At 40.9% G+C, this 24,831-nt stretch overlaps 1 protein-coding gene across 1 annotated transcript in view; it reads right to left on the bottom strand.

Moving 5' to 3' along the window:
• KIF26B (kinesin family member 26B) overlaps positions 1-24,831 on the bottom strand; it is a 312,315-nt gene that overhangs the window by 214,941 nt on the left and 72,543 nt on the right. Inside the window, exon 3 of the mRNA XM_075043158.1 lies at positions 1,697-2,230. Coding sequence (XP_074899259.1) covers positions 1,697-2,230 — 534 coding nt within the window. The remainder of the gene's footprint in view (positions 1-1,696; positions 2,231-24,831) is intronic.

The following is a 24,831-nucleotide window of genomic DNA, read 5'->3' on the forward strand; positions in this document are numbered from 1 at the left end:
TTGACTGGACAATTAAATGTGACACTTGAGTAAAGTCAGAATTTTAACATTTGAAGGTGGAATCTTAAAGAGAATATAAAACTTAGTATCAACACAGTCCATCATTGCTAGGTTTGTTTGGGTTTTTTTTCAGTTTGTCTGGGTTTTGTTTGGGGTTTGTTTGTGGGGTGTCTTTTCTATTTCAAGGTTATTGAAATGAGTGGTAAATGGTAGGGAACAGTCCTTAATCTAACTGGAGCCAAACTGGGAAGTTTTGAACAATTGATACTCCTTACTGAATATTTTTAAGACAAAATGAACCATCTAGGAACTATGAACATTATTAAAAAGTAAACAAAACCACATTTTCATAGAAGATGAACCTAAAAGATTGTGAATGCAATAAAACTGAACTGATTTTCTTAACACAACTAATAATTATTCAGTTTTCTTAATGTGTGTTGTTAAGGGGGTTTTTGTAGATGAAACATAGATGAGAATTTTTTTTTTTCCTTAGATCAAACTATGATCACATACTGACCTTCCCAAATGTGATTCAGGTTCACTAGAGCATAAATCCACAAAACTATAAAGTCACATATTTTCCAGATAAAGTAACTGTAGTTCACTTCTGGTTTTACCAAGTCTTCTTTGGTGCATGAAAATATCTTAATGCTTATGAATAACATCACTTTTTTCTGGCTGTAATACCAGTTACTCATACTGATAAATGTTAAATATTAATTTAGGGACCTATCTTGCAATCTGTTCATAACTTAGTAGAAAGACCAACTTCCAAAGATATTTATGTGCCTAAGGAAGGCAACAGGATGGCTGGGAGAACTCAGAAAGAATAGGCTTATGTCATAATCTGCAAGTGCTTGGGCACTCTGAAAATCCCACCACCTGCAGCTAAGTGCATCAGGAAGCCTAACTCCTGTCACAAAAACCCCTCCTGTGCCAGCTGGTGTGGAGGGGTTCTACACATACTTATGGGTGTGGTATACCAGAAAACATCAGGACAAAGAGGAGGAAAAGGACATGCTGAGAAGTACATGAAATTCTCCCCAGAACTGCTAAGCTCTGGAGACTAGTGGACCTGTTGAATTCATGAGAACTGATACAAATCAAACCACCAAGAATCAGTTGAATCTGCAGAAGGCCACCAGCACACACTAGCATCAATAAGAATGTATGTAGTTTAGAACACATCAACAAAGGTAGCGCCTGCTATATGTACACAAAGACTACAGGATCATATGGACACATGATGAACCAAAAGACCTTCTGGGTACTTTCTGAATACCGACCCAGAAGTCACTGGTACACTAGTGCCACTTTCCACTTGTGAGTAAACAAGTGTGGTTGGCTCCCAGCTGTTGCTCCAAGTATGATGAGCAAGAGTGAGTGAGAACTGCATAAGGGAATAATTGCATATACCGTATGAATAGTTACCTGCTATTAAACACAACAGCTTGGTTCTATTACTAATAACAGCTGAATTAATAAAAGATGTTCTAATTAATACTGGTTGTAATCTGTGTCTCCCCGAACTCAACGCCCTGTCAGGGAAACAGGAATTCATAGCACTCCTTGTTCTGGTGCTCACTTTATGAATGGCTCTACTTCTACACAACAGGCACAACCAGTGTTAACATGTCCATGCAAGCTTTGATGGGAAGAAAACAAACATGTTTTGTTATTTTAAAATACTTACTTGGTAGGGATATAGAGTGACACCATTCGTTCTTGACAAAGACCAGGTGCCATCAAGGTACTGATGAGCCTGGATGGCCACAGAGTTGAGAACGTTACCATTGCTGGGGCTGGTGGCCATCTGAAAGCTGACCTTGGCTTGGTGTCCAGGAGAGCCATTTTTCTTCTCCACTCCATTGACAATTCCTAGACTGTTGGGTTTTCCACTGTGTTTGTTGGCAACAAAGCCTGTATAATTAGATGTAGCATAAGGAGCAGGCATGTATGCCCAGTCCCTGGGCTGCAGGCTGCCCATGTGCCTGGGACTCACTAACGTGGGGATATTGGAGAGAGGTGGGGGAGAGCCTGGCGAGGCATCGTAATGTTCTGAGTTGGCAGCTTGCTCTAAGGTCAGCACCATCTGAATTGCCTCTTGCTTCAACTGGTTCAGGTGTGTGGCACAAACATCACATCTGTTGTCCTTCTCATTCCATGCTTTACGAATAGTATTGGGAACTTGGAGCTTGTCATGAATCACCGAAGAGAAACCTGGGTCCTAAAAATCAAACAGAGAAGCAGGGGGAGAGAGAAATGTTTAACCATGTCTACCACAGTGAAACGTTATTACTGCTGATTGTGCATTTCAAAAGCCAATTTATGAGATAAGCTTAGAATGCAAACAAAGGCCATTAGATACAGTCAACATATGCCAGCAGCAGAGCTGAACAAAAATGAGAAACTAGATTGTGTTGGGAAGAGAAAATTCTTTTACTTTTACTGATAAGTGGCAAATATTATAATTCAACTGCAAGCTTCAATGCATGGCAGAGAGAATGAATTAACCTGCTTCACACCACTGCACCTAATTTCTGGCTTGAATGAAATCTACTCTTAGTTACACAGGTGAGATCAAGAGCAACTCCACTAAAACCAGTGGGCTTGTAGCAAGGTTCACAAATTCACCTACTCATCAATACCAGCTTTTGGTACTCAGAAAATCCAGGAAATACTCTGCAACAAAAATGTAAAATTTCAAAGCCTGCTGTAAAGAAAAAAAAATGAAAAGACAGAAGTACCATTACTCTCCCAAAATCCTTCTCAGAATTCAGAACAGGTGGATATTTGATAAAGTTTGAGAGCTTTTCAGCATTTCATTTACCAAGAATACACTTTTCAGCCAGAAATAAAAACTTTTTCTGTTAGTGAAATGTTCTACCACTATTTTGGGTATTATGTAAAATAAAACAATAAATTTATTTAGAAAATAGAACATATATAGGGTCAATAATTTGTAAAGAATAAGTTTCTTCTTGGAAAGCATAGTTTTGGTGCAAAACCATGTGATCAGGTTTAAAGCCTCTTGCCCCATATCCTTACCTGATGGGTAGATCTTTGAATGTCAGTGGTGCTATCCACAGAGCCATATGCCACCCTGACATGACTACAGTCATTGAATCCTGGCCTAAATTGCAAAGTGCTTCACTAAGTTGTGAAGGCAAACAGCAATCTTAGCAAGGGCTTACCACCAAACTTGCCTAGTTCTTACAGTATCATGCAGTTTCAGAAACGTACAGCAATGAGGTGTGTGTTATGCAAATAGTGACAGTTATGTGATGGAAACATTTATTGGAAATTTTTCACCACATTTTTGGTTTTACAGACCAGGCAGGGCAGACTTCACCTTCCCCTCCTTAAGTTTTGAGGACTTATTGGTGGATTTTCTTATGACTACTCAAAAAGGTTTACAATCAGTAGTATCAGAATCTTATTTTTTTCTTCTTCATCTTTGTGGCTTTGGCAGCTTTAGCAGCAAACTGAGAACAGACTGGAAGAGTGCATGGGGGGTAGGGAGGAAATCACACAAACACCACCCTTATCAAGTAATTTGATGAACCCCATGACAAGCAAGATAGACAAATAGATAGTTTGGCTGTGCTGGGAAAGAATGGGTAGGGGTATAATACAGGGAGGGAGAGAATTCATTGGTAGAGGGTTATATTCATTATGATCCGTCTTTATTATATACTCAAGCATTTTATTTTCACTGTTTAACTACCGTGAACAGCTCCTCAGCATGCAGTGATTAATTGATTCATAAATCATAGTGCCTCTTTATGCACAGCAGCAAAAGAGCAGTTCTAGTCCCAGAAGCCCAAGAGAGTCATATAAGCTGATGGGAAACAACAGGAGGCTGAGATCTGATCAAGCCTCAAGCTGGTCATTTCTATTCTATGCACAAAGGGGGTCAGAGTATCAAAGTGTGTCAGTAAGACAGGAACTGGATTCTGCACCAACCCTCCCCCTTTAACCTTCGGGAAAGGGACTGGTGGAAATCAGGGGGAAAAAACAGGATGCAAAAGATGTCAAATCTTATTTTCCATCCCAGACCATAACTAGGTCAACAGATCACATCAGATATAGGCACCCCATCCATGATGCCAGGTATGCAGGGAAAGGACTCTCTACTTTTCCCCTAATAAGCTAAAACAAAGCTACCTATATAGCTGAAGTGAGGTGTGAGTCTTCTTTCCAGGCTGATCCACATCAGTCCAGGAAAAATCCTTGCCAGCTCTTCCTTCAGCTAGCTAGTGCCACAGAGCTAGTTGTTGTTCCTTTAAAGTTAACTTCCCTTAGACAACTGGGCTTGAACCCAGGTAACTATATACAATATTCAGATCCAGCAGCAGTTCAACATGGAAATTCCTGGACACTGTGATGAATATTCCAAGGAAATAAAGCCTTCTCTAAAGTAAGCAAATGTCAGCATGATATAAATATGCAAGTAGCACACCAACTTTAAAGAGTGCTGGACAGCAGTGAATTCAGCTTCATCTCAGTGTTAAAACAAACATCAGATCATTCTCTGATACAACAATAAACAGAGAGAGAGAGAGAGAGAGGGAGGTGGGGAAGAAGAAAGACTATTCCTCCTCAGGAGCAGAAAGGAGGAAAACAGGCACAACCTGAACTGATTACTCCCAAGACTGGCTCTACTGATCTGTCAGACTCTACTAGATGGATAGCTCAACACTGGATCCAAGTCTGGAATATGAAACAGAAAAGCCTACAGGACAGCAAATAAATTTGGAGAAACCCAGGTTCCAGAAACACATTAGTCACATTTTGTTCTCAAAACAAAACTGATAGAGCCTAAAATAGAGTTTACTTTCTTATTCTGCACTGGGCAGCTCCATCACAATTTCACAGAAGTATTAGCTGACAAGCTTTCAACACATTTAGCAGGAAGGAGGCCAAAGCTGGACAGTCACTACATCCTTGCTCGAATAGCAGGGAAATGCAGCTACCAGCACTTTCTGTTTCAGTGTTTCATCTGCAATCATCTGCACACATTCCCCTAGGAATGCTTATTAGTTCAATAAATAGTATCTTGTCCCATGTGAAATAGTGATGGGCAAGCCTTACTGAGCGCTTTGAGCTAGCTGCACTAAACAGCAGGAGTTGGAAAGGTTATACTCACTACTGAAACTTGTGAGGTCTAAGAAACTCCACACTCCCTGGCATGAGAGCAGATTTGCTTGTGAAATCTGAGGTTGACATTGGAAATACCATTTATATTTTGACACTCATTTCCAGTCCTGACAGAACAAAGTACAATGACACTGAAAACTGAAACAGAACTTTAAAAATCACAAAAGAGTTTGGTATGAGTTCAGGGCAAAGGTTCATGATGGTTTCTCTTATTGCTGTAATGGTTCACCCATCTTTAGTATAAACAGCATTACTATAAACTCCTATTCCTATAATAAACAAATGAAAGCCTGTAAGAGGTCTGAAAGCTTCAGGAGATCAGTCACAACACAGACCATAGCATAAATGCACAAGGCAAGCAGTGAACTAAACAGAGTGCACCCTGAGCTTTGCTGCAAGGAACCTTTTCACATTACCGTTTTAGTTTTCAAGCTCAAGTAAACACCAATTCCAGCTATGTTTAGTTGTTCATCTTCTCCACTGTAACCAGCTAACAATTAATCCCTCATCTTTGGTCCTGAGCTAAAATATGACATGGGAAAAACAGAAGAGGGAAGGAAATTTTGCTTTTTAGAGACCCATCATAGACAGATAGGAGGAGGAATTCTTGCTTTACCCAGTGAAAATGTACCCAGCGAAGAGGCAGTAGTTAAACAGTGAAGTACACAGACAGCTGTACCAGAGTAAATGCAGTCCTGACCTCATGGAGGAGGAGGAACAGCACTACTATATGATCAGGTAAAGGCAATGCAGAAGCATCCTCCTCTCCTGTATAGTTTTCATGATGTTTTAACTCCACCACTAAGAAAGCAGACTACAAAGAGAATAATCCTTTCCTTCCTGCTACCCAGCTTTGTGTCCATCTTTCTCAACGGAGGAAGCAAACAACCACTTTCAGCATGAAACGCAGTCTGTTTCCGACATATATTTACACAAAGCTCACTAGCAGACATGATGAAAACATGCAGAGCTCAACTGGTGGACAGAGAGGCGGGCAAGAAATAGGATGAACAATCTGCACTTTTACATGTTACATGGAACCTAGTTGATCATAGATTCATGTACAAATACCTCATACACATACTACTTTTTGGCAAACATAACAGGCAGCCACTAGGACATACTCCCTAAGATTTTGTGCACAACTGGATTTGATTTGGTCAACTATAGCCTGTGCAAGTTAGACATTGTAACCCTATGTCATTATTCCACCTCAGAGAAAACTCAACTATACAATGAATCTCAATACCTTCTTACCAAATAGTGTTCTTCAACACCAATATTATTCATTGCTCTTCAGGGAAAAACAAAGCAGTCAATATTAACTAAAACAGAGAGGTCAGCTTTTGCTTGAAGATGCTTCCATAAGACTCATGGAGTTCTTTTGTTCCTGAAGGGGTCCAGGCAGCAATGACTGCTGGTATGTAATCCATCATACAAGGTGAGGGGAGAAGTAGGGGAAAGCAATGATCAAAGTTCTGCCCAGGAAGAAGTGCGTTTTCCAAACTCTCACTCTCCACAGGTGGGGAGTAAAAGAACTAATTAAGAAACATTAGTAGGAGGAAAGCCTTAACCCTGATAAAAAACACATGTTTTTCCATGACTGTGCAAACATCTCTGCTCTAAACACAATCCTGTTAGTCCATGGCTGGTCTCTAAATGGCAGGGGGGGCACGGGGCTGGAATCCCCTCTGTTCTCCTTTCTCTCTTGAGGGTGTACTTTCCAGCCCAATAAAGAGATTATACTTGTAAATTTACCTTCCAGAGGCATTTGGGCGATTTTCCAAGTGACTTTGCACCTAACTTAAACATGTCCTATCACTCTAGGCTACATTTCAGAGATTTGCTGTTTTCAGCATTCCAGAGCCCCAACAGTTGAAAAACAGCTCCTCACTGTTACAATGGCACCACTTCTGTTAAAGCAGATGTTCAAATAAACTGAAGTCAATGGCAGTCTTTCCTAACATAAGCATGACAGGATACACATTATGACTATAAATTAGTAGCACTGTACCATCAAACTGAGCTTGGAACCCTTAGATAAAAATCAGTTAGCTTTGCTAAGTAAAGACTGAATCATGCGAGTTATCTAAGGTGGCAGGATCTCTGCTAGCACAAGCAGTGGTTTGGTAAGTAAAAGCCAAAGTTGCACATGAGCAAGACCAAGGGAGCTGTGAGGTAGCCTCCCTTTTTCTATTGCTCTGTACAAAGCAACTGACATTCTCTGGGCAAGACCACACAGCCTTACACTCTCTGTCATAGAAGACTCCCCTCACACCCAATATATCTTCTTCACATGAGCCATGCATTACCAGTCCCAGCTGAGCAAATGAAACTCATCTCCTTTGCTAGAAAAGGAGACCATATTTCCCTCTTGTCCTTCTGAAACTCTCTCTCCCCAGCAGGAATGTCCCCCTACAAGCAGTGTTATTACGTGTTGGGGAGAAGAGAGAGAGGAGGCAATCCTGAACTGGAGAGCTGTAAGTAGGGAACTTGGACAAAAGGAGAGAGAGAGGTCACGAGGAAAGCATAGTGGAATAAGAAAGAGGCTTTTTACATTAGCCTATTCCCAGCAAGCGTTTGTAAAGAGACTGTCTTACCAACTGCAGTAAAAAATTGTGCAGCATTATCATATCCCATCTCTATCACCATTTTTGTCCCTCAAAATTGAAGGACTGCTTTCTGCTGCTGACTTCAGCCTTCCGTTTCAAAAAGGTCATGAGAGTGCTCCCTGTCCTACAGTCAGTATCTCCAGAACACATCTGGGGGACTAGTTCTTTTCAGGGATGGGGGGAAAGGAAAAATCAAATCTTAATTCTGCCTGGTGTAGGCCTCACAACATTACTATTTTCAAGGTGATTTTCTTGAGCTGGCACATGCTACTCACATTTGGACTTTTATAATTTAACATTTGTCAGTATAAACCAGCCATTCTGCAGCCAGGAAAATGTGCTCCTTTGGTTTAGGCTCTCTGTTTTCTTATCTGAAAGAGACAGAAAGTCTGAGCAAGGCTCACCTTACAAACTTACAGCAGCAGGAAGCAGAAGAGAGAAGACCCTGGAAAAACAGGAGGATTAAAAATGGGGAGGAGGGACAGAAGAAGGGGAAAAATAAAAAGTGTTTTGTAATTGCTCCATGGATTGGCTTATGGCTCTGATGATGGATCAGCACTGACGGACCTACAGCTGTACACATCTGGCACACAGGTGTTTGTGTTAGCATTTGATAGCTAGACAGCAGCCAGATTTTTAATTGGGTTGGGAAGAAGAGATGAAATAGCAGCAGGAAAATCTAAATATACATTCCACGGTGCAAATCCAAGCCTTGCCCAATGAGCTCTGCTACGCATTTGTCTAGAGCTCTGCAGCCCAGACTGAATCTGTGGCCACAGCATGCATAGGGTATCCTGGAGGGAAACGTCTTCTACAGCTATGTGGTAGACAAACTCAGCTGTTGCTGAAGGGGCAGAATGTGTCAGCACCCTTTTTATAGCACAAAGAATAGAAACAAACTCAGAATTGCAGAAGCCTCATCACTTGTGCTGGAAAAAGCAGCAGCTCCATTCTCTCCTCCTTGCTTTGTATTTTCCTGCCTGAATGTTGACGGATTGCATTTGCTTTCTTAGCCACCAGAGCACACTATGAGCTTGTGTTCAACTGATTATTCACCTTGACCCCCTAGTACTTTTCTGCATCATTGCTATAAGCAGTCTTGTGTCATGCATGCAACCCAGATGTATCACAGATGCATTTTTGCTCAAGTCTCCAGTCAACCCACAGAACTCAGTTGCTATTGCTGCCTCTTCACTCACCTGGGAGCTGGCTACAAATTTGACCTAACTATTGTTAGAATTAGAGGCTTTCAAGAGCTTATGAACTATTAGCTTTATCAACCAAATGTTTAGTCTCACTCCTTACCATAGTGGCAAATGTGATGATACCTTTTTTTCATAAAATCCTCTGATTGCCATTCACAAATACATTGTTCTTTATTGTTGATATCCTGTTACCCACCCTTTCAAACCCATCTGGGATAAGCATGAAGCATGACTAACCTATGATTACATGGGCCAGACCTGTTAAAATACTGGAATAACATTAGTTTTTCTTTGATCCTTTCAAACTTCCCCATTATTCCAAGCTTTGATAAACATCAGATCAACAGATCACTTGAACCTCTTTGAGTAACCAAGCTACAATAGCAATTACTGTTCTGACACACCTCCACATTTTCAAAGTTCAGCCTGCTTTTCCTGTGAGAAGAGCATTACAGTTCTTTGATGATTGCTAGCACTGAGCTACTATTGACACTGTAACCAGTGATTTCTCAAACAGCTGTCATACCTGAAGAATGGTAACTAAACATCATGAGTGTGAAGGTCAGGACAGTATTTGTGACACCTATGTACTTACTGTTCTCCTGATTTATAAAGGGCTTTGTAGCAAGCTGAAACCTCTTGTAACTGCTTTTCAAACATGAGAATCATCTCCCTTTTATTTTAGGCAAACATTCACTAGAAAAATTGTGGGGTTTACTTCATAACTTAGCATTCTCAAAAAGTCTATTCAATGTGTAACATTTTTTATCAAATTTGTTCAGCTTCAGCGCATCTACAATTGACACGTATCAGAGAATCAAAACTTTTCTGTCATATTCAGCTTACTTTTGTATCCTGTTTTTTTAAACCATTTCTGCATGCTCACTTTTATGCTTTTTTCTCTACTCTAAGAAACATTAATTATCTTTAAATTGCATGCAAGATCACTGTTTTGGAAGTGGAAAAAAAAAGGAAAAGAAAAAAATCGATAGATTTATACAGGTTATTGGTTGCTTTTACAATGGGTAAAGAGCTTTGCCTTTGCATGTCCAATCTTCCTTTTGTTTGTTTGGTTTGGGTGGGGGTGGTTTGTTTTTTGGTTGGTTTTGGTTTTTTTTTTAATTCACTCAGCTTTTAGAAACAATTTTACCAATTTCTCCACACTGAGGTTCCAACCTGGTTCAGCAAACCTACCTTTCGTTCATCTTGGATATGCTCTCCTCAAGCAACACTCATTCAGGGTCTCTTCCCTAGTTTCTTTTCTGCCACTATCAGATTTCCACCCTTCTCAACTTGACTGGAGAGGAGTTGGGAAGGTCAAGGATATGGATTGACTAGAATTAGAGCATGGCAAGCCTTAGTACAGCACTAATTCTGGTAGTTAAAACATGAAGAGTTTTATTGCAGTTTCAAAATTCACACTTTAAGTTGACTTTCTTTCATGTCCTTCAATATGAAAACACCAGGCAACCCAAGTAATCTTAATCTTAGCAAAGCTGCAAGTAAAAGTAAAATCCTGCCCACTTTATTCAAATCGGATGGACCTTATCTGCATCCCATTGAGGAAACAGAATGAATTTTGTTCCTAACCACTGGGAAAGTATATCACAAAGACAACAGTCACTTCACAGTAATAATGAAGTCTCTCCCATGCACATTCACAGTCAGAGGCACATGAAAAATTGAAATGTATTTGCTGCTTTTCAGTGTTTCCATTTTGCATTAGATAAATAGCATTGTTAAAAACATGTAATTTGGAAATAGGACTGAGTCTCCCCCCCTGCACTGATTCTCAAATCTTTGTCCATGCAGAGCATTCCAAGCTGCATACAAACCTGGCTGTTATTCATCAGCAGCAGTCACATCTCACTAGTTTTGACTGGGGATTTCCATCAGCTTTTTATCCTGACTGAGCTAAAGAACATGCACCTCAACATCTGCAGAGCTGTTACATGCCTTCTTTAGGAGCTATTTCCTTCATGTGAATGCACCCAGGATTGAGCAAGCGGGCAGTGTGAAAGCTAGAGGGTTAGTTAAGACTCTGAAAAACAGTCTCAGATCACCATGCAACCCTTGTGGTTGCAGGGGGAGAAGATGAGATATCTACTTGAAGTTGATGGTGCGAATTGGGAGGGACAAAGGAGGGGGAGAGGAGAAATCAAGGCAATGATCTACGAAAGGATTATTTTTTTCCAATTAATTTCCAATACAAATAATTTGAAGGTCTACTCATGGGGTCAGCAAAGATATGGAACTGTTGACCTAGAAGAAAGATCACAACATCTCTATTAATGTGTTGTATGCCACCCTGCTTTCCCAAAAGACTTTATGCTGTGTTTCAGGTGGACACAAGTTGCGTAAGAGCATCCTGTAAGCAGCTCTGAGGTTTGAGGGCACCTGTCTGAAACATCCTCCTTGACACATACCAGGCCTGCAGCAGGCTGCTGCTTTAAATAGTAGCCACATACCAGGTGCTGACAGCCACTTGCTCCACAGGCAGCTAATGTCCCCTGCTGTCTAGCCATACAGACTCTCACAATCTCACTTCGATCTGCTAAATCTTTCCCCCTCAGTAACATTTGGCCTGTTACTATTTACCACCTCCTTCTCACCCCAAGCCATTCACTCACAAAAGGGCTGCTTTGCTTGCTCTTGCCTCAGGATTCTTCAAACTCCCATCATGTCCAAGATCAAACTACATTTCAGTGACTCAACCTCCTGGAAATCCCCTTTTTTCCTCAAGGAGGGAAAAGCACCACCATCCTGTTCCTTTCCTGCCAGCAATACCATGTCCATGCTCCCTCCCCTGGTTTGCCCAGCCTTTTGCAGATTAGCCTCAGGCTTACCAGGCTTATCAGGTGCACAGCTCCCAAACTCAGCAGATACCCTTTGACCCTTCTCCTGCCCTTCAGCCCTGATGTCCCGCCTCACTCTGTGCACTAATCCCAGCTTCAGGTTAATTGATACCATACCTACCACTTTGGCTGTGCATGACATTATATGACATTATTCATTATTTTTATTAGCACTTGGTTTTGTTTTTATCAATAATGTGAACTAAGAAAAGAAAAATCCCAGCATAACCCATTGAAATTTTATTCTAACAGTTTTACATTATCTCAGGGTGGGTTGCGTTTGCTTGTGAAAGCTCCTCAGCTTTGATGTAATACCAGGCGGTAACCAGATATAGTTTTGTATTTATAGCTGTTTCCATTAACACAGTTATATTAGGAGCTTGTTAATGATCTAATTATCAAATTGTCTAATTATGGTTTTGCTTAATTTCTTTTCTGTGCATGGAATCATTTGTAATTATTGCCTGTGATCCCTGGAACCCCTAAAATGAGAGGTAACGTATCAAAGACTTTTCTTTGGAAGTGAAATTTGTATATGTAAATACACTTCTCTCCCTATAATTTTATCACTTCTGATGCCCTCATATTCTACATATTTCTCATGTACAACAGTTGAGATATATTGATACCACTTTTATGCTTGTACAGAAATATTACAGACATGAAAACAAACAAAAATGCACCATGAAAGTTAAAATCTTTATCTTAGAGGATGCTGAGTGCCCCCAACCTCCATGCAGTCAAAGAAATCTAAGAGCATTAGAACAGACATGAAAGAACATTTATTCCACCTAGTATACAGGGCAGGAAGCAGGAGCACACCTCAGCTTTTCAGCTGGAAATAATTTCAGGAGCAAAGTTGTTTGCAGGTTTCCACTCCAGTTGCAAGATCAGCTTATGTTTGGTTAGCACGGTATAAATATTTGGGGTATGCAAAGGGGAGGAAGAAGAAAAAACAAGAACACAAAAAACCTAAAAAAAGTAACAAGAATCTGCCAACTGTCAGTGGGAACAGAATTACACTGTCACGACTATTTCACATACAGTATGAGCATAAACTGCAGTACATAGGACACCTTTTCACCAGGCAAAGCTCTATTCTCCAGCCTTGGGGCAGTTGCACTGTTTAACTATGCCAACACAGCTCAAGTGGTAGAATGTGTGTTATGACAAGCCTGTAACACACAGCCTTTTTCTCTTAAGTCTGCTACAAATGTACCTACTAAATTTCATTAAATTGTGTCTGCATGCAACTTTCTACACAAACTATAAACTAATCTGTGTACTTCAGCATGTGCTTCAGCTCCCAATTCAGCAGACTCTGCATCTGCTGAGGCAGGGATTGCACAGGATTTGGTATTTTGTGCCAAGGGTAGGTGACAAGAGACTGGGTTCAAGGGGCTGGTGAGTGCAGGAAGATGTGTGGGGAAGATAAGCTGCGATCAGGATGGAAACTGTCAGGCTGCTGAGTGTGGCTTTACATGTATGGTGAGAAATAAGACAATTTCTCTAAATTAGTCACTTGTTTTACCCACTGACATTGCCAAATAGGAACTCAGTCTACACTGGTGTAGAAAATATCTTGAACTCTGAAATCTCCCAAATGTATCTGCAAATGCTCCAATTTGTCCAACTCCACTCACTGTGGCTTTTGCAGATGCCAAAGGACCTGCTTTTGGCTGGTCCCTCACAAGGTGATCCAGAACACACCTACCACAGCAGCACTGACTCAAGCTGACACAGCTGCATCATGCAAGGCTGCTCTGACAGAAGGTACCGGCTTGGGTCCAGAGGCTGATGGGTCACTTGGCTGCCAGGCATCTGGTGATGTGGGTATAGCAGAAACCTTAATGGATCTGAAGCCAACTGAAGTTGGTATAGAGTACAATACTATTCTTGGTCAGACCCCTGGGAACACCATTGCTTCTGAACACTTACAGCCAGCAGCAAGCAACATGGTCTAACATTTACCACTGCACTTCTCCAGGCTGGTAAATGCTCTGTTTCAATACATATCTTTACAGTCACATTTGTGACATTAGGGGAGCTTTGGAGTACAGCTAATAACCTCTTTTGTTGTTATCACCTATTAAAAAAAAGAACAGCCCAAATTCATAAAGTAGGCATCATTTCAGTTCAGAACTATTGGGTTTGTTGAAAAGTACTCACACTGTGCAACCCCAGGCTGTCACAGCCTCCGCAGCCTGTATCCCATCCTCCGCACCCTCACAAAATCCCAAGTGATTCAAATGGTGGAAGACGTGACAGGGCTCCGTTGGAAAGCATTCTCACCAAGGTCTCAATGAAAGTATTCAGAGCTGAAGGAGACCAAGCACTCCCCTCCCTGCATCCATTCACTGCGAACAGAAGCCTCAAGCCCTTGCTGTGGGACCACGGGGGACAGGCACATAATGAGCCCTCACTGCCAAACAGCACAGTGTTGCTGGCCCCCCCATGACACCGATCTACAAGTGTGGGCTAACAACATGCCTCCCCTACTGTCACCACAGCTCATGTTCTGCCCTGAATAAGCTGACTGCTGACAAGCCCAAGAGGGGATCAGCCTCTTGACTTGTGTGGTCTGATGAAGGCTAAGATTACAAATCTTTTTCCAAATAGTCCCCAAGTGAGCCATGAAAAAAAAAAAAAAAAAAAAAAAAAACCAAAAAAAAAAACCAACCACACACAAACCATTACCCAGGCTCAAACCAAAATACAATGTTCCTCAGGTTACAGTGTCAGCTGAAAAGCTCTCTAACCAGTAGGGAGGAGAATGGATTTCCAACCTTTGTAAAGATTAAAGACACTGATCATGACTTCAGACTAATACAGTGCTCCTTGTGCACCCAGCCACAGCATAATCAATAGGGAAATGGGAATGGCATCTGAAAGGATGAAGCTGTTAGTTCTAGAGGTAGCCACTGCCACTATGGCACTGCTCTTGAAATACACTGGATAAGGCTACCCACTCTCTCCCTCTACCCAAGGGCACCTCCTCCAATTAATCTACAGAGTGACCCTCTGTAAACTCAGGCTCCAGGTTCTCTGTTACTGATTCAGCTCTATAGATTCAGAAATCAAACCCAATTTAAGAAAACTTAGACATACCTCCTTAAACAACAGTGATTTATGATCAGTAGAGTAGCCCAGTGGCCTCTTAAAACACCTTGTAAGAATTTCAGCAACAACTGGTTAAGTAAATATGTTATATAGTCTACATACCTGCATAATCCATGCAACCTGACAAAAAAAAAATCTACTTTTTATTTATTGACAGACAAGCTGACATCTGAATTTAGATTTTAAAAAAATAAATAAATGGTGTCAACATCATCCTGGAAAGATGCTTCAAGGAAAACAGTGCAGGGAAGGGGGAAACAAGGAGTTGTTATTGTACTGGCTTAAATTTGTTTTTGTCTGAATAGCTGAAAGCTACATAGCCAGAAAGAAAAAAGAAATCCAACTTCAATTTTGAGATAGAAAGCTCTCCTATCACTGCATTACCTTATTTTCCTTAGTTTCATTTCCAGAGTCTGGGTCTCATTAATTTAAATTTAGTATTAGTCTCTGTTTAGCTCTCACACATAACACTACTCCTTCCGATTCACACAGACCTACCTGGGCAGTTCCTTCAGAGATTGCTTTGTTGTTCTCTGAAGCAGATGGGGCACGGGCTAAGGAGCACAGTATCTTGGAATTAGCACCAAACCTCGTTATTTCTAATGCTGTAGCAAAGAGCCACACTGAGATGGAGGCAAAGTGAGAGTAGGAAGGCAGGAGTCTGAGCAGATCAGCAGTGATTAAAGGTGCCACTGTGGCTTTAGGCTACATTCACAAAGCATGGCAATATAGAAGCATTATGCTTGTCCTTTGCTGCCAGCTTCCACAGCAGTATCTGGAATCTGGACCTTGGTGCCTGCAGCCCTTAGATAGCCACAAGGAGCAACATGGACACTTGAGCAGCGACACCTGGCAGGGAAACCACGTAACCTCGCAAAGAAAAGCTGCCAAACATGAGGTTGTATCTTGCAGTTATAAACCCCCAGAGCTGTGTTCTACTAGGATTCACTCATTAGATCCTCCCCAACTGCTAAGGCAGCTGCACCATTTGCTCCACACAGCAGTAAGGCTGCACCCCTTTAGGCCAACAGCACTTGGCAGAGCAGCCTTCTGGGGTTTAAAAACTCCATCTCCTCAGAAGCAGCACTGTCTACCTTCAGGCATGGCAAGATAAGACATGCTATCTATTCTTCTTGCAGAAGGTGTGCTGCTGAGCAGCCATCACTGTGTTACTTGTGGGCCCAAAGTCCAGCTCACCACAAGCGGACATGGGCATGGAGGAGCTTTGGGTCAGGTGAAGTCAGTGCTGCCACCACGTCTTCTTCTTCACACAGCTGACTGAGGTGAGGCAGCTCCCAAGGAGCAAGGCAAGTATGAAGGCTGCAACAGGGAAGGTGGGGAAAGGCTGCAGAGCTGGGAGCTGGTGAGAGAAGTGACCCTCTGCATGCCCTGATGTTGTGGCCTTAATCCACTGGTCTGGTAGAAACCAGTCTTAATTGTTGAGGGCAGTGGCCTGAGCAGGGAGCCTGAGGTTTTCCAGGCCTTGCCGGACACCATCATGTATAAGCTGTTTTATGCCAAGGCTGCTTAGTGCAACAGCAGCACCAGTCAGGATAAGTCTGCCTTTTGGCACAGGAGTGCCATTTACTTGGCTCTTGCCACACGCCTCTGAATATGACTAATCTTGTATGGGAAATGATCAGTCATCATGAGGCATCAACACAACCAAAGAGAAGTCCCCCAATTCAACTGATGTAATTTAATACATCCAAGACCAGACTTCCAAATCAGATATTGCCACCTTATACAACTTCTTGAAATTCACTGCCACCACCTCTAAACTTGAGGCCTAGCTTTAGATATTCCATGCATTAAGTTAGAAGAGACAAATTCTCCTCAAAGATCACATGGGCTTTGTTACATTGGGGGGGCCGGAGAACACAAGAAAAAAAAAAGGAGAAAAAAAGCAGTCATCAGGTAATCAAAATCCTAAAAAAGAAAAATGGAACAGAATATCCATTGTCAGCCCTTCTACTCAGGACCTGGGCACAGGATAGAGACTGCCCTACAATAATCTACTTATTACTTTGTATTTACTTTTTCTTATGAGCAGAATAACACAGGCACAAGAGCCCTAGGACATTGCACTACTCAAGCTAGCAAGACTATTAGATATGCCCCATAGGGAAAACAAACTGCACTTGCAGACCGGGAGCTGCATGTAAGGACCAGATTCCTATATGCCAACAGACCATTTGGGGAGCGTACAGTGGCCCCACTTACTGCGTTTAAAGTGGAGGGGGTTTTTTTTCTTACCCATAGCTCAAGTTTATGGGTGGAAATATAGTTGCATTGCACAATCAAATTGCTCAATACATTTTTAATTATAAGCATTTTAGCTATTTTTGCAACCATTTGTACAGTTTGGTATTAATAACCAGAACTGTGGCTCCAGCTCACAGTCTCTGTCTGAAATTATTTCACATATTTTATCAACACTACACAAGCTACATGTAAGGTCTTCGAGGCTTTTACAGAAGTGATACCAGAACACTGGGATCTTTTTGTTTTATTAATGTTTACAGAGTCTGCATTGAGGACTCCACTGATTACCATAGGGACTGGCAGCCTGGTGTTACTGGGAAGTCCAACTCACCCTCCCTCCCCTTCTCCCCCAATTTTAATGCTTTTGGTGTTCTCAGCTAAACCCTGCATTTAGTATTGTAATTTAACTCATTCTCCCATGTTACCATTCATAGAATATTTTCTGGCATGCTCACAAAATTCCACCAGAGACCTTTTTTGGCATCCACTTCTATAGCATTTTATGAATTTATTGTGCAAAACTTAAGGGACACAGAAAGAGAACGATTACAGAGACATCACTTGGTATCCAGTGCAAATATAACTGTAACAAAGTTTGATGTGTGTATATACATTCAGAGTTTTTATGGCTGCTTTTTTTAAAACTAAACATTGAATACACTACTGCATATTAAGGTCATTTTATTTCTAGGGAGAGTTATACCTGCACAGCTAGAACATTTTACAACATCTTCCATAACAGACGTGAACCTCTGATTCCCCACCCCACTTCCTGCCCCTGTTCCCAGCCAGGCTTTGTAGGCAATCGTTTTCACATTTATTCTTGGGAGCAATGTCAGCCATGTCAGATGCATAAGGTGTTACCAGTGCTCTTGCACATAAATAAGCACAGAAATGTTTTCTGTCCTGAACTCTGTTATGGCTGGTTTCATCATGTTCATAATAGCATTTAAAAAATTAACACAGAATATGTCCTTTGCTACTTAATAACATATAAAGTCAGCTTTCAGAAGACAACACAAAAATAAACCATAAAGGTTTGAAGACAGTACAAGTTATTCCTGTTAATCACATCTGGAAGTGTTTTTTAACTTCAAGAAGGGAATGTGCAGTTCAATGAATAAATAATTCTGACTCTATCCTGACAACATCAGCCCCAAACAGAAAACTCAAAAACATGCATTTCCTATACTCTCCTTGCCCAAGTTCCCATTCTGGCTGAGCCAAGAGTGCTTGGTAGAATCTGAGTGAGAGGGAAGGAAAGCAATAGAATCGCAGAACATTTGAGGTTGGAAGGGACCCATGGAGGTCATCTCATCCAACCCTCATGCTCAAGCATGGCCACCTAGAGCAGGCTGCCCAGGACCATGTCCAGATGGCTTTTGGGTATGTCCAAGGTGAGAGACTCCACAACCCCTCTGGGCAACCTATGCCAGTGTTAAGTCACCCACGTAGGGGAAGTGTTTCCTGATGTTCAGGTGGAAGCTCATAACACTTTTTCTCATTTCTTTTGGAGCAATCCAGATCTCTCTGTGGGCTATGGTACCTGGCAGAACTGATGCAGCACACCGAGCAAGGTACAAAACCCATCCAGAATTCAAACCACCATTTGGGACACAATTCCTAAAGATTCCCCATCTTCAGGCGTACTCACTATACTGGCACCTAGGACGCCAACATGAAGACTCATCACAGCAACCACTACTATTAAAAGTCATTCTCCCTTACTTCCCCAGAAGAAGGAATCCTTGGGCTTCCTTTACAGAGACAGAGGAGAGATCACCTACTGTACATGTACAAACTGGGCTCAGAACACATATGATCACATTGACTGCCAAATACATTGTGGCACGCTCCAAAACAGCAGCAAATGTGCAAACTGGTGCAGTGCAGCCCTTGGGTAAATACTCTGCCTGGGTGAGAAGCAGCCATCATTCAGCTGATAGATCCCACTAGATTTGGGACACTGCCTTAAGTCTTAAACCTATTCTTGATTCAATGCATTAAAATGCCTTTCAGATCTCGTCCCCAGAAAGTAATTCCTATGTCATGCTTCATTTGCAGCTTTTAGCACATCACTCATGAGATAAATCCAAGAAACAGGTTGCCTAGGCCACTATATGCAGTATCTAAAATAGAAAGGATTTTTTAGGGTAAAGCAAGTAGTCTGCAATCTGGCGATTCCTCACATAGCCATACAAGGCTGTAAAGCACTTCCATAGGGAGGGAGGCATTTCTGCTGTAATGGCTTATAATGTGCAGTAACCTACAGAAATTTTGTCCCTTTGTCTTCTGCAAAGGCTTATTCATTTCATATTAAAACAAGTCTGTGAAAACAGAAGTAATAGTATGAGAAAGTGCCAAGATGATAGTTTTAAGTGGTGTCACAGCAGTACTGTGTGCAGAAAATCCCATGGGAGGGAAATGGGTGTCATACCTACCACTGAGCTATAGAAAGGCTTGGCCAACACACACAGTGCCTGAGTACCCATGCTGCAGACCCACACAGCCTGTTCACAGGGCTCCACTGAGCCTTGACACAAGTACAAAAACCAGATTTCAAAAGATATTTGCTATACCATTCTCTCAATTCTGCTCTCAGAGAGCACAGAGGCACAATGCAGACAAACAGCTGTGGGTGCTGAGTACCGCCCCCCCCCCAACACTTTCCTGCCTCTCTGAGCTCCCCAGGGTTTCCAGCTACCAGAAGCTTTTCAGAAGTCAAGATACCACTGCAATATGTAAGTGGCTGAAAAAATTAAACTTAAATAGAAACCCTATAGAGCTAAAAATAACTGTAGACTATTCTCATATTGGTTGTTGTTGGGGGGGGCGGGGAACAGGGAAGAAAAGCACAGTAACAAATCCAGATATTACACGACTTACTCCATGGAACATCTTTTCTTTATTATGTTTATTAAAGAGCTCCTATCCAAAACCTCAAATTACCCTAATTTGAAACATATTAGGCTTTTTTGATGTAAAATACTAACCAAAAGAAACTAAATCTTGCAAAAGCAAGAAAGAATCCAATTTTTTTGCCTCTAACTATAAACAACTTGCATTGCAGTCAGACAACAAGAGCAGGTTTTTAGGTCTTTAAAGCACTCGATATCCTTTTAAACACTCAGGGCCTGGTCTTGCTCACACTAAATCCATTAGGACCAAATTCCAGGACTGCACCTCTTTCAATTTTCCCCCTCACAAAGTCCCCAAGTTTTTCTTTATTCCTTCACTCTAAGTACTGCACAAACATGCAACAACTTTCCTTTTTTCTAGCCTTTTGTGAATTAAAAAAAAAAACCCTCCCATAAAACATCGGATTACTTTGTATATGGCACTTCAAAGTATTATCAGCAAATGTAGCACACAACAGTTACCATTAAGGAAATGCTACAAGAACACTGCATGCTGAGAATTAACTCCCTTTTCCACCTTCTCTGCAAAATGGAGAAAATCATGTTCTCACTTAAAATTAGAGAAGTTTAAATTAGGAAAAATTAGGTTCTTGGAGTATTTTATTTTCCCTTTCCAAAAGGGACAAACAGAAAAGCAAATTCCTGGGGCCCTCTCTTTTACCAGGTTCTCCTTACATAAGCAACCTTTGATCAAATATCTGAGCAAATTAATACCATCCAGTTAGTTATTTGTTTTCTCAGTGTCCGCTTCTTCAAAACAGCTCATGATTATCAGCCTCTCAGTTGGGGCATAGTTTGAAAAGCTCCATAACTTTGGAAGTGCTGCTACTCAAGAATTTAATTGTTACTAACAGAGCTTCTAACCAACATCCTGCCAGCTCAGCTACGTGTGTAATGAAGATTTTAAAAGTTGATTTATTTTTTTTAGGTATGGCACAGAAACAGTACCATTAATGGATGAAGGGTGTTGATCTAAGTGAAACACAAACACTAGTGAGCAGACAGTATGAAAGTGGATATTTGACATTTTGTTCTGCCTAAGTTCTACTACACTCACCACAGCAGTATGCAATCATCTTTCAGCTGTAAGTTAAACTGTTAAGTTTTCATCTTCTCCCCAGATGGAGAAGCACATGAAATAGAGTATGAACACTTCTTTTGACATACCACGTATTTATGCCAACAGACATCAACCACACAAATCACAATATACTCATTAGAGAAAACCAAGTCAAAGAAATGACTTTGTATGTGGAACAGGCTGCAGGGAGACTTGCAGTGAATTTTACTGAGACTTATCCTCAAGTCTGCTGCATAAGGGCTGTGTCTCCATCAAAAAAACCCACTTTTTGTAGTTTCAGTCTGAAGAGTAGTCTTGGATCTTCAGTTCTTATTCCAGAACTTAATTAAATTCTTATTTAATTAATGTTTTAGTTATGCTAAGCCCATGCACTGAGCATTCCAGGTTTGACACTGTATTTCCTCAGAAGTCATTGCAAAGAGGGGAGGACAGGTTGCATTGCCAAGGAGCTATGCTTCAGCAGTAGCAGAAATGCTTCTGCAATAGCAGAAATACATCAAACTGAAGGCTTTGTGCATTGTGCACTTCTCTATGCATATTCATTTCACCTTTTAACCTGAAGAAAATTAAGCCTAAGTGTTTAAAATATATATAAAAGCTGAAAGATACAGATTTATGCCTCCCAAGACATGTTCCATGCAGTACAGACTAGCTAACAGATATGCCTCAAATTCTGCTAACTCCTCTACTAGATTAGCACTCAAAATTCAATGAAAAAAAGTTTTAGTTCTCTGCTTCGATCTCGCATAAAGTTAAGTGTCTTGCAAGCCAACAGACTAGCAAGGGTACACTGCAAATTCTTCTTTCTCATGTTACCATACAGATCATCACTGTATTTGACAAGTAACCAAAGCCCAGACATCAGGAAACAGAGGGAGACCATACTAAACACACAAAACTAGAAACTGGAGGAAATTACACCTCACTTGAAAGCCAGATCTTGCCCAGCTGACAAATCAACTAGCACATGTGTGTGGAGTACTTTTTTTTTTTTTCCCCTGCCAAGACTCCCCCCAATGAACTGATGAGACATCCACTTTTCTCCATCCAGAGTAAGATTTATAGTGTCTTATGAAGCAGGCTGTTAATATAAGACCAGAAACTCAACATGGCGAGAGGAAAACAATACGCAAGTGTGAATGGAATTGATGCAGGAAGTTGAAGTAAATGGAAAAGAAAATCAAAAGAGTCAGCAAGGTGAAACTTTATTGACCAAGGAAAGGCTCATTCATTACATAAAAACTTCAGCATAGAAAGCATTAGCCTTCCTGACCTGGAATCTGTGATAAGCTTCTTCATTTAGGGATCCCTCAATGACAATTCCATCTACTTTGGAGATATGATTTTAGTAGTGCTACTAAAAGACAAATACCTGGGGCTGGTTTCTACTGGTGCAAGCACGCTTTTCATCTAAGGAATCAACACTGAGTCTGAGAACCATATCTTTAAATCAGAGTAGTCCACACACTTACTGGGCTTTGGGGCACAGTCACAAGTCAAGTTGAATGATTTTGTGACTTTCATAGTTCTGCTACCACAGTTTTCACCTCTTCTGAAAGGCTGACAACTACATGTCCTCAAAAAGACACAACTAATGGTAGTAGCAGCTCCTCAGTGACACAGTAGGATAACCAAGAATTTGCACCGGTAACATCAGGCATTAAAAGAGTCAACAGGACTCAAAAGCTTTCAATTCAGTTCATATCTGAACAGCATTTGGACAGCATCATAAAGCCATAAAAAGAGAGGATATACAAAGATGGGTTACTCTAACACCACTGGAGCCTAAGCCCACATTACAGTTAGAGGAGAAAGACAGGTTACTTTTAAGAGTGTCTGAGTTTGTAAAGTCACCTTTGGAGGATTGTGCCTTTCTCCACTGACTATAAAAATACCCTAAATCTATCAAATGTTTTGAATGAACATAACACTGCAAGTAATTTTTTTTGCATAATATGACTAAAATACTGAAATATATTCTAAGTCATTTTCTCCACAGAAAAAGCAAAATTGTTGCTTGTGGTTTATTTGCATGAATTCCTAATGCAAAGCCCCAGCCTAGAATTCCTTAAGCACAAGAAGAGGAAAGCACAAAGACCTTGCCTTGACCAGCTTTGCTTACGTTCTCCCAGAAGTGGGGACACTCCATATGACTTCCAATGGCACCTATGCAGAGGCAAGGTCAAAGGTAATACAAGGAAAAAGAAAGGGTGTACTTTATTTCACAGGAGAAAACTTCACAAAACAATACAGTATAAAATAACCAGTATGCCTTTTTCTTCCACAGGCTATTTTGAAAGGAACATGCATAAAACTTTAAGAATCAGCCTAGCACAAGATAAAGTCCATAGACTTCAGAACATGGTTTAGTGGGCATGGCTGCTGGTTGGACTCAATGAACTTGAAGGTCTTTTCCAACCTAAATGATTGTATGATTCTATGACTATGCCAGTTTATTTCAGTTCAGACTCACAATTCTCAGACCATTTTTTCACATTGAAAAACATCACCAAGATTAAGGGGCTCTTGAGATCACTACACTAAGCACATCTTTATATTCTGAAGAATCATACAGTACTGTGAAATACAAATCACAAAGAGGCAACTTACTCTTAGCTTTTGTACATAAGAAATGTGCTTTCTATCTATTAGCTCTCATCCTTTAAATCAGATTAGGCACTAAGTATAACTCCACCTACTACTCAGTAGAAGAACAAAGGCAAACAGGATGGTTTATGGCTGGGGTCACTTACCCAGTTCCTAAATGACCAGAAGGCTATTCCAAAAAACTATACCCATTAAAGTGTTCAGAATAACCAACATGAATAACAGAAGTGGTGCAGCACCCCTGAGATGACAGAAAACCACCACACTTGGAATTGTTTCTTTCCATTAGCCCACAGATTGAATATCAACCTTGGACTTCCCAGTGGCAAAAGATTAGAAAGTAAAGCACAGTCGGGCATCCCTGCTCCTCTAGTCCAAGTAAGTAGTGACAGGTACAGGAGAAAGGAACACAGTCTCTGTCACAAGAGGATGAACCCACCACTGCTGTGGCAGCTTTATTTATATCCAAGAAACATCAAGAGATCACAGCCAGATTAAACTGAGAGCCTGTGCAGAGTCAGGAATCAAATCCGTATGTTCCAAATCCTATACAGAGTCATCAATTGTCTTCAGCTAAACTAGGAGGATGCCTTCAAGATTATTCTGTTAATACTGAACAACGAGGAAATCGAGTGTTTCTGTTCTTTGTCCTCTCTTAATTTGCTCTTCATTAACATTAAAGCCATTTAATTTACTAAGAGGAAATAATTGCCGTGAAAACAGTAAATACCTTAGATTTCTGAATCCTGAAATTAACAATAGTCTCACAACAAATCTGATGTATGAAATGTTGATGGTTCCCTGGGATGTGGAAGCACAATACTAAGTAATACAGATGTTACACAGGAGCACAGAAGAAAAAAAAAAAACAAGGAAGAATACTATACACACACTCCCATAGAACAAAAACCCCCACGATAATCAAAAAACAGTAAAGTGAACAGCACTAGTGTATAAAAAACATCACTGTAAAATTGAAAATGTACAGCAAATTACAGACCAGTA

This window comes from Buteo buteo, chromosome 12 (genome assembly GCF_964188355.1).
Source record: "Buteo buteo chromosome 12, bButBut1.hap1.1, whole genome shotgun sequence".
In the NCBI taxonomy this organism is placed as follows: Eukaryota; Metazoa; Chordata; class Aves; order Accipitriformes; family Accipitridae; genus Buteo; species Buteo buteo.